General features: G+C 26.5%; 1 protein-coding gene across 2 annotated transcripts in view; it reads right to left on the bottom strand.

Annotated features, from left to right (window-relative positions):
- Window positions 1-2,230: 2,230 nt before the first annotated feature.
- The window catches only part of LOC126903090 (uncharacterized protein C05D11.1-like), a 21,177-nt gene continuing 11,809 nt past the window's right edge, over window positions 2,231-11,598 (bottom strand). For both annotated transcript variants that reach the window (XM_050681055.1, XM_050681054.1), the window contains exons 13-18: window positions 6,486-6,738; window positions 6,229-6,415; window positions 3,541-3,684; window positions 2,923-3,083; window positions 2,713-2,865; window positions 2,231-2,434 (exon numbers count right to left, since the gene is read on the bottom strand). In XM_050681055.1, coding sequence (XP_050537012.1) covers window positions 2,377-2,434; window positions 2,713-2,865; window positions 2,923-3,083; window positions 3,541-3,684; window positions 6,229-6,415; window positions 6,486-6,738 — 956 coding nt within the window. In that variant the 3' untranslated portion in view covers window positions 2,231-2,376. The remainder of the gene's footprint in view (window positions 2,435-2,712; window positions 2,866-2,922; window positions 3,084-3,540; window positions 3,685-6,228; window positions 6,416-6,485; window positions 6,739-11,598) is intronic.

The raw sequence follows: 11,598 nt of genomic DNA, 5'->3' as shown, positions 1-11,598 counted from the left end.
TATGTCAAATGGAAGATGTACTTATAATGTATTTAGAAAAAAAAAAAATTGTGCTGATACATGCATTTTTCGAAAAGTTATTTTTAAGTTGAAAATTAATAATCTAAAATCGAAAATTTTAACACAAAAATAGTGTTTTTTTTAACTACGGCAACCGTTTACATGCAGAAGATAAAGTGTCGGGACAAATTTTTTTTTTTCATTTTATAGTACATAAAATAAGCTTTAATTTGATATATGTTTAAAGGACGCAGTATTTCCGGAACATTTTCAAAAATTAAGTTGAAAAAGTTAGTTTTTGTAAAAAAGTTGCAATTTTAAATCCCCCCCCATGAGCAGGTTAAGTGTTAAATTTTCAAAAAAATTATATCAAATGAAAGGAAAATATCTAAGGTTTTAGTTTAAAAAAAATTTAGACCACCGCTATACTGTACAAATATAAGTGGGTGGGGAAGAAAAAATTATGTTATCGATAGCCACCCTAAAATCAAATATTCACCAAATACTTGACAAGTACACAAGTGTGCACTAGTCAACTACAAGTGTAAACTTGTCAAGCTATTAATTCCTTTGACTTGCGTTACATTTACTGACAATCTGCGGGAAACTGACAAGTGACCAATAATTGTGCAAGTACACCAGTCGTGGGAGTCCGGCTTTATATAAAGGTCAGATTTAAAAAAAAAAGTATGTCGAATGAAAGAAGTATATAAATATTATTTATCATAAAAATATTGTATTGATTGATACATTTCTCGAAAAGTCTGTCGTAATACGCATCTTACACTTATCAATGAAAAATTAATTATCTATATTTAATATCAATTGTATACAAACAAATAATTAAATTTTCTGTCATAACATATACACTGTTGTACACTAGTAATTATATGTGTTAAATTGATTATTCTATACTGTGCATCTTATCTTAAAAATAATTATCATGTTATGTTCAAATTTTATACAATAAACTGAGAAAATCACTAAAAGCGCTTACGACAACAACCCATGATGGGGTAATTAAAAATAATATAAAAAGGCTATATACATCAAAGAGTGAGCGTGTCATCGAGCGGCTTTCTCTATTTTTTGAAGATCTAAATTCAATAAAGAATTCAGAATTCTTCTATCTGATTTATTTTGATCAAACTAGCCGCGACCCCATGTTGACGTCGATATATTTTAAAACGATAAAGTACGACTGGATCATCCGTCCGAGATAAGGAGGCACCCCGAAGTCCTGCTTGGTTTTGGCCCTGAGGGCCAAGTCCCTGAAGAGAGAGGCGGTGTCGTCCGTGAACTTCCCTCTCCTAAAACCGAACTGGCCCTCGGCTAGTCCGCCAGGTGGTCCTCGATTCGGGTGACTAGTAACCACTTAAGGATCTTCCCCAGATCGTCCAACAAGCCATCGGTACGACGAGGGGAGACCTTCGGGCTTATCACCCTTTCTTAGAAGCACCAACCTTCCACCTTATGAGGAATTCCCCCTCCACGAGGCACCAGTTTGCCCCGTTACGCTGCGCTACAGTGTCGGTGTGATCGGGCTCTACTGGTCTACGTAACGTCAGCACGAGAGCAGTCTTCCTAGCTCGGGGAATCGGGCGCGTCCTCAGATTGCTGATAGAGGAACGGCCTGCAGATATGCAGGTTAGCCGCGGAATAAGCAGTACATTCGTTTGGACTAACGAATAAGCGATCGCGAACAGCGAGCCACCCGAACGCTTGTTAATCCTGTAGATATACAGGTAGCCGTGAAATAAGCCTATATGGACGAATATGTCAAAGCAACCAGTGAAGTTAGTCGCTCACTAGACGCAGGGACTGGCTACGAGGGCAGTCCCCTTAAAACATATTTATATATGAAAATGGCATCAGACAAAGTTAAAGTTACATAAGGGGATTCGGATGCCACAGTGCCAACGGTTGGTGGCGGGTTTACCCCGTAAAATCTGTATATTATAATTTATTGTACATACAAAACTTTTATTATTCTACAAATATTTAACATCATTCATTTCTGTAATTCATAATGCTAATTAATACTAAATCATCTAATTTCTATATAATTGTCATACTATATTTTTGTTTATATAAAAAAGATATAAAAAGAAACCTAAATCATACAAAGAATACAGTCTACAATACTTGAGAATTTTTGGATGCACATTTATTTTAATTACCAATATTTTATTGTAAATATTAAATTTCCAAATATACAAATTTAGTGGTTTTTATTTTTAACATATTTAGAAATAATTAATATAAAAAAAACATTTACAATTCAAAATGTAGTATGTCTTATTTAATAAATAGAATATATATTAATTTTTATCTTTGATAAAATAATTTATTGAAGTATTCAACCTAAGTATGCTGTTAGTTATTTAGAAAACTTTCATCTAAAGACTTGTACACATTCATTTTAATACCCATTCTGAAAATTTTAATTTATATTTTCATTAGCAAATAGTTATTTAAATCAATATGGTGAAGTGGTATAATTGTAAATGACTGGAGTAATTAAAATTGCAGTGTTTTAGTTAAATGCACATGTTTTTATTTCGAAGATAATTTTATATGATAAAATATAAAGACAATAAATTTTTAATCTAAAATAAAATTAGAAAAATATTTTAAGAAAAAAATGAATTTAAAATTATCTCATTTATTTACATTTACACAACTTCATCTCTAATGTCATTTAAATATTACTTTTCAAATTCATAAGCTGTTTCTTCAATTTTTGTAGGAGGACAAATCACTGCAGTTATTGTAGATTGTGGATTAAATAATGGCATCACATACTTTCTGCCAATTTTAGGAAGATCTTCAAGTTTCACTAATGAAATTTGTTTAATAAGATCCCTAAAGAAAATACATTAATAATTTTCAAATATTTCATTACAATGATTAAAACGTTACTGAATATAAGTTTTTTTTAAATTTCTTAAGCTTAACCAAATTAATTGTGCAGATGAATAATCAGTAGAATTTTCCTTGTTCAAAATTTCAAATATAGCACGACTTTTTGCTGATTCTAAATGTGTTTGATCCCATAATAGTTCATTGGATAAATGTTCATCCTAAAATTAGAGAAAGATTTAACAATACAAAATGTCTACATTAAATAATAATCTATGATAAAAAAAAAAAAATTCTAAAAAATCGCTCATACGTACTTTAGGAACAATATTACAGTAAAACAATAACAAACAATCACGAATATCGGGAACATGTTATTATCATTAAAAATAAACATAAATATTATTTGTAAAAATACTTATACTCAATTTCTAAATATCTTTTGTGGCTGTTTGAGATAAATATTATTGATGCTGTTTAATTTTAAATATATTTAAAACTTTAAATAATAGTAGCCAAAAGAGATCTTGAATATTGTGTAATTATAGAAAAATAAAGATTTTTAAATCAAAACTATTATAGAAAAATTATATTTTAAAGTATATTAAAAATTCATATTGAGATTTTTTTTAGAAATTGATAAAGGTAAAAATATTATTTATTTCAAATTGAACGTACTATTATTGATTTAGTAGCTTGATAAGCAGTTGGTAAATTTACTGAACGGTCAAAACTTAAGCAAATTTTTCCTTCGTCTGGTTTTAAAGTAATATTATAAGAATATGCATAACCTAATCCTCGAATTTTCTTCCATATAGGCCCCTGTTAAAAACAAAAAATACAGTAATTAAATGAGTGACTAATGCAGATTATGAAAGTACAACACCAATAAATTTTGATATACTGTTGCACTTATTAAAAATTTATTTTTATTTTTGATGACTGCCTATGATATTTCATTTAAATCCATAACATTAATATTTCTATTCACATATTAAGATTATAATGTGAATGGTTGATTTTGAAATGAGGAAATCATACAATTTAATATAAAAATAAATTTTTCTTTTTGTAATTGTATTTAATTATTACTCTATGTTTAAATTGCTAATAACATCCGAAGAAATCGTCGAAATATTGTTATCGACAAACAGTCAATTTGTCAATTTTATAAGTTTCTAACATTTTGGCTACAAAAGCTTCAAAAGGTGTTGTTGGTTAATGTTTGCTACGTAAAAAACTATTATAAGTAATAAAAATATTAATAATTTTATACCTACTGAAGCCTTTATAAATTTATAAACTACATAATATATTTAAGTTTGTGTACTATAGTTACTACATCGTTGTAACCTGAATAATAATTTTTATTCAATAGAATTTTTCATAATAATTATCAAAAATTTACAAGATGTACGAATCCAACAAGTTATTAATAGCCCGACCGATTGCAATGCAATACATATTTTCATACAATTATTGGAAGATAACTATTAGAAATAAAAAGAAAAAAAGTAAAGTCTTAATATTTGAATTGTTGTATNTGCAATACATATTTTCATACAATTATTGGAAGATAACTATTAGAAATAAAAAGAAAAAAAGTAAAGTCTTAATATTTGAATTGCTGTATAATCGTGCAAATGGTCACGACATCATATAAACTTATGAGTACTTGCGGCTACATTTTCATTAGTTACTTACAATTTGCGTATACTTTTTACATAAACTGGTTATTAGGGCCGTCTTGTACCGGAAACCAGACACCACCAATGTAAAAGTCGCAAGATAATATCTGTTGGCACCCTAAAGTTTAAACCCGAGTTCCCGTGCGCTGAAACATATGTTTCTACTTACTAGGCCAGGTCTACACCTTCTAAAATGTATATATTTTTCATATTTTCTTCATATGTGTCATCTCAATATGTTTTTAGTGTGTCTTTAAAATATTTAAGTAACCGTATATATAAAATTGATGGTTTTCAACTCCAAATTATTTTTATAGAGTTATATGGATATTTCAATATTAGTCATAAATTATATATAGTTGCTGTTGAAATTTTTTTTTTTTTAATCTCATAGTACATAAAGTAAACTTTATTTTAACACATCTATTTAGGACACAGTATTTCTGGTATATTTTCAAAAGTTAAGTTGAAAAAGTTGAATTTTATAAAAAAGTTGCTATTTTGAAACACCTCTTGTGGGTAGGTAATGGTTCAGATTTTCAAAAAAAATATAACAAATTAAATGGAAATACATAAGGTTTCAATATAAAAAAAAATTATTTTGATTTGTTCATTTTAAATAAGTTCTGACAATTTTTAGAAGAAAAAATATCGAATTTCACCGATTATGAACATCGTAATTTTTAGAGGATTTTCACTATTTACGGGGAACGAAGAAAAAAATTTCAATTTTTTTGTATAATATCTTCAACTACAAACGATTTGTGATCTTTTAATGAAAATAAATAAACATATCATTTTAAAATTAATATATTCTCAGCTTTGATGCGAAGGTAATAATATGTATTATTAAAAGTAATATTTATATATTACCGAATTTTTTTTATATATAATCACTAAAATCCACCAAAAAATCGTAACCCGCTATTTAGCTTAGTAACAATCAAGGGGATCTAATTTTAGTCATTAAATTTTTGCCACTATGTAAAAAAGGTTCAAGTGCCCCTGTATAATTGTAAACTTTTAAATCACTTTGTATCATAATAATTCTATATGTATATAAACTATAAATAGCTTGATTAAATTTATAAATAATAATTTGTATTATTGAATAAATTAATTTAGTTATATGAAATAATTTTCGATACATCATACCACATCCAGACCAGATAAAATATCTTCGATCTTCGACTTTGCATTTAATTTTTCGTTACTTTCTTACACACCTCTTTTAATTATCGTTTTCTTTGCTTATATCTACATTTTTTTAATTTTAAATCTTATCTAATGTATTTAACTATGGCGCAATATAAAAAATTAGAACATTACATAAATTATTTAAAAATTACTTGAACTAAAATTATTTACCATTTCAAATAAAACTTAACAAAAATTAATATTGCCAACATGAGCTTCAAAAAAAAAATTCTATCACGAATCTTTTAATTTGTTTATACTTCTAAATATCACATTTAAACTATAGGTACAAATAGCATTACTTAAGAATAATACACTTCTTAATTTCCTGCACTTTTATAATACATCATATTTCTATATTCTTTAAAAAACATAAATATCTCAGTCCATTTTGATTTAGAAATATGTATTAAATCATTTTTTTCTCAATCGCATAAAATATTATAGTAAAAAATATGTATTAATCATATTGATTACATACTTCCACCTGAGTAAAGTATGAGATAAATACACGAAGAGAAGCATAGTCTTGATGATTATGATCTTTTATACAATCAGTACATTGAATGAAATAACTTGATTCAATAGAACCCATTCCAACAATACAAGCACAAATTCTACATTGATTTAAAGGTAACATAAATTCAGAATCTAACTGTGTTTTAAATCTAAAAATTAAAATTACAATTAAATGTAACATTAAATATAAATGTAATACAATAACTCAATGTTTATTACGGATGTACTGGTCTCTTTAAATTATCTGGAATAATGTTTTGTAATGCAGCAGAAGCTTCAGGAATAATATCACATAATTTATCTATATTACCAGTAATGTGTAATTTAATGTTATCTGGATTAGCTAAGAATAATTTTAATTTAATCAAATCTTCATATACAATTTCCCAACCTTTTTCAGTTTCAATTGCATTTTGTAAGCTAGTTAAAAACTTATATTGTTCTAATACACTACATGTGTATGGATTGCTATCTAATAAAAAAAAAAATAAAATAAGCTTAATTTTAACAGGGAAATTAAAATAATATGTCAAGAAATAAAGTTAATTATTATAAGTTGGTAACTACATGGAAATCTGCCAGTCATTACAAAAATTACCGGAGTACTAAAATACTATAGGAAAAAATAACTAAAAAAAAACCCAGCACATTGGGGTCGCGGCACAGTGGTGACGTGACATAGTTAGATCAAGTATAATGCTATCTGACAGTGATTAAAATCACTATCATAAAAACGCTTCAATGCAAATCTTTAGGTAGTGTTTAATTTTAAAAAATTGGTGAATTATTCCAAAAGCCACATGATCTGCTAGTTCCTTATTAATATCCCGATTAAGATAAAGTATATCGAATGAAAAAGAAATTATTAAAAAATAATATTTCTTATAAAAAAATTGTATTGATCCATACACTTTTCAATATGTCATAGCATTATAAAGTTAAAAATGTAAAAAATAAAATCGAGAATTTTCACACAATAATAGCATTCGGTAGCCATTTTCACCGTGAAGATCAAATACAGTCCGAATTTTTTTTTTTGCATAATAAAGTAAATTACATTAGCTTTAATTTAAGATACATATAAAAGTGTCAAACTTTCCGGAACACTTTCAAAATTTAAGTTGAAAAAGTTATTTTTTTGTGAAAAAGTTGTCATTTTAAATCCCCCCTGTGGGCAGATAAAGGGTCAAATTTACAAAAAAAATATACCAAATGATAGGTAAAGACATCAAGCATCTATATAAAAAAAAATTATATTGATATGTTCATTTTTGAAAAAGTTACGGCAGTTTTTAGTAAAAAAAATTGAAAAAATTTCGAAAATTAGCGATTTTTAAATTTGTAATTTTTTGGAGGTTTCCCCCATTTACGAGGAACGGGGGAATTTTTTTCAATTTTGAAGGGTTATGTCTTCGACTAGATATGATTTGTGATCTTTTGACGTATCGTTGAAAGAAATCCGTTCGGTGAAAGCTGAAAAAAAGTGGTAACAGACACACACAAAAAAAAAAAAAAACACATAATAATAAAACCAATACCTTCTCAGCTTCGCATCGAAGCTAAAAAACACATCTTAGTAAAATTAATACATTCTCAACTTCGCATCGAAGCTAATAATTATGTTCATTTGTTCATTTTTAAAAAAGTTATGGAACTTTTATTGAAAAAAATTTTATTTAAATGATTTTGTATAATAATTAAAAAAAATATTTTTACATAACCTCTAATATAAAAACAATTTTTAAAAATGTTCTCTTTTGGAAATCAACTTAGTTATACAGGGTGATTTTTTTATCATAACCCACTCAATTACTTACAGAAAAATAATAATTAAAAATTTTTTTTTTATTATTATCTTAATTACGTATTATTCTTGAATTATTAACTATGTAATACTTTTTAAGTTCATCTCTTATGCTTAGTAAGGGTGTCAACTTTGTTTTTTTAAATGGTAACAAATTTTTTTAATTTAATAAAATGTTTGAGTTCTTAATTCAATAATAAATGGCATTTGAATTTTTATTAAAACTTAATTTGTTTATTAGATATAAACATTTAAAGTTTCAAATTTTTGAGTTAATATATAGGTATAATACACAAGGGATTACAAATACAGGTAGCTAATTAGTTTTTTATGATATTGCTATCACATTCATGGATTGTTTATTATCAATTATGACTATCAATAGATATACTTTTTGTATTGTCAGTTAGTGTATTTATAATTCACAACAATGTACCTTACTATCATTGATAATAACAATGCTGTGTACCTGCTAATATCGATGTCATAAAAAATCAATTAGCTACCTGTTTTTGTTATCCCTCGTGTATTATACCTGTATATTGACTCAAAAATTTGAAACTTTAAATGATTATATCTAATAAACGAATTAAGTTATATCAAAAATCCAAATGCCATTTACTATTAAATTAAAAACTCAAACATTTTATTAAATTAAAAATATGTGTTTAAATTATTATTACTCTGCAAGTAATTGAGTGGGTAATGATAAAAAAATCACCCTGTATATTTATTGGATTTAGAAATATTAATTATTAAATATATCTAGGTGTTGAGGACTGGATAGAAGCAATTCAGATAAATTCTGGTGGAGAAGGATAATAATGAAGGCAAAAACTCTTAGAGAGTAGACTTGTCAGATGAAGAAATGTAAAATAATAAATTACAACTAGAGATCAACACGAAATCTTAATTTTTTGAGTTGTTGTAGTTATGAACTTGGATATCTTATACAATTTGAGTGCCGTTGTAAATAACTAATTATAAAAATATCTTCCTTATTGGTTGCTTTTATTAATTGTTGTTGAAGTCTGATTTAAGGTGTGAAAATATCTTTTTCAAAGTTTTATAATCGAAAAATTTAAATATTTTTAGCTTTAATGCGAAGTTAAAAAATTCTTCCAACGATACTTATTTTCTATGTGCAAATGGTTACCGCTAAAAACATATTCTTTTTATTTTAAAATTTAAAATTTTTTTGAATTAACATTGTTATAAATTTTTGAAAAAAGTTATAGACTTATACAAATTTTTGATGAGTACTTGATACTTATTTCTTTCATCCAACATCCTTTTTTTTAAATGGGATAACTTTTCCTTATAGTGGAGGTATTCTAATCTTAATACTTTTTTAACTTTTGAAAATGATCCGGAAATACCTCAAACTTCAAACATATGTTAAAACAAAGCTTGTGTTATATACTATAAGTTGAACAAAATATTTGTCACGACATACTTATTTAACTGGCTTGTAATACAGAAAATGATTTATTTAATAAAATGAATGAAAGATAACAACATTTGGAATAGTATATCAAAAGTTATTAAGAACTTATACTAATGACTAGTTTTGGGAAATGTTGCAAATATTTTTATGACTAAGCATTTCTCGGTCACACTCCTAGTATAAAAATATCATTAATTTTTGAAGTACTGATCCAAAAGTTATGATTAGTTTGTCATTTTCTTAATTAGAATATTTTTATAAGGTATTTCAATATGTATGTTACTATCAAAAAAAATAAAATTTATGCTTTTATTATGTATAAGAGATGAATTATAAATCTAAATAATTGCTTTTATGAAATCAATATATATACGTAACTAAAAAAATATTCATATTCTATTAGGAAATTTTTCGTACTAAGTATCGCTGCTATTTTCAACCAGTTTTGAGTTATATAATCGAAATCATAGATTAAAATTTTAAAAATGATCATAATAATTTTACAAAAATTTGAGATCGCCGCACAGTGGACGCAGGAATTAATTTTTTTAGTTTAGTAATACACTTCAAAAATGTATAACAAAAATTTGGTACAAGTTAAAACATTTAAAATTTTCCTTAATTTTGATATATTTTTAAAACTTTTAAAATTGAGGGGGTTTTTCAAATGTTTACAAAGAATTGGTTATTATGGATTGAGATCGAGTTTCTTTTACGTATTGATCATTAAAATTGGTCCAGTCAGAGCTGAGAATTGTCATGGACTGACAAAAAAAAAAACACACACCATCACAAAATCAAGATGTTCTCAGTTTCGTATTGAAGCTAATACAAAGTTGACGCCCTTATAAGTTATAAGGGAGGCTATTAAATGTTTTATAACAGATAAATGAAGAGACATATGTAATTAATAAAAATAAAATGAAATTTAAAAATAATCAACTGGCTAGTTTTAAAAGAATCTATTTGAATCTCAAAATACGGAGTGTTTCACGATGTTTTGATAAATCTAATAACTTATATTCTACTAAATATTTCGTGTTGATTCAACAAGATTAAAATTGGGTTCTTTTGGCGTATTGATCATTAAAGTCGGTGCAGTAAAAGCTGAGAACTTTAATGGACAAACATGAAAAAAAATACTCATCACAAAACCAATATCTACTCAGTTTTTAACGTAGTTAAAAAAATATAATACTTGACATGATTCTTTCAAGCTGCTATATCATTCACCCCTAAGGATGATATATGGTTTTTAACATACAGTGTCGTGTCGCACTGCACTTCCTGTTTTACCGCTGGATGGCGATTGCGACACAACTGCCTCTCCTCGTCCGACAGGTCACGCGACGCCGAGTGACACGAACCGGCCCGGCGATGCATTTATAACTTTCACTTCCTCACAAAAACGAGTTAAATTTTCTATTACAGCCTGTATATTTTTATTCTATTCTAATATAGCATATTATTAATTATATATATAGCAACAACGGGTTATTTAAAAAAAAAAACCCAGCACAGTGGGGTCGCGGCATAGTGGGGATGTTGCATAGTTGGGTCCAGTATAGATTTAATCTGACAGTGATTAAAATCACTATCATAAGAAACGCTTCGATGCAAATCAGTAGATAGTGTTTAATTCTAAGAAATTGGTGGATAATTACAAAAGCTACATTATCTGCTAGTTTCTTATTAATACCCTGATTAAGATAAAGTATGTCGAATGAAAAAGGGATTATTAAAAAATATTATTTCTCATAAAAAAATTGTGTTGATTCGTACACTTTTCAATGAGTTATAGCATTATAAAGTTAAAAATGTAACCAACCCAACCCAACATCAACTCCTATTTCCTTAATTATATCCAGATTAGTAATTATTTTAATTATATATTATATAATTTTTATAATTAATTATTTTCAAATTATTATTGATTTTTAATATGTTAAAAGTAATCATTTTGAACCTACTTCTTTTTGTTCTTTAAAGTGAAAGTTTTAATAAAAAAAAAATGAATTTATTACCATAACTTTTAACTCAACTTGCAAGTTTGAAATAAATATTATTAAATAGAAAAAAAT

The sequence above is a fragment of the Daktulosphaira vitifoliae genome, unplaced genomic scaffold (assembly GCF_025091365.1).
Source record: "Daktulosphaira vitifoliae isolate Bord-2020 unplaced genomic scaffold, ASM2509136v1 Scaffold_3, whole genome shotgun sequence".
NCBI classification, from domain to species: Eukaryota; Metazoa; Arthropoda; class Insecta; order Hemiptera; family Phylloxeridae; genus Daktulosphaira; species Daktulosphaira vitifoliae.
Note: the sequence above shows the minus strand (reverse complement) of the source record. Positions and strands in the feature narration are given on the sequence as shown.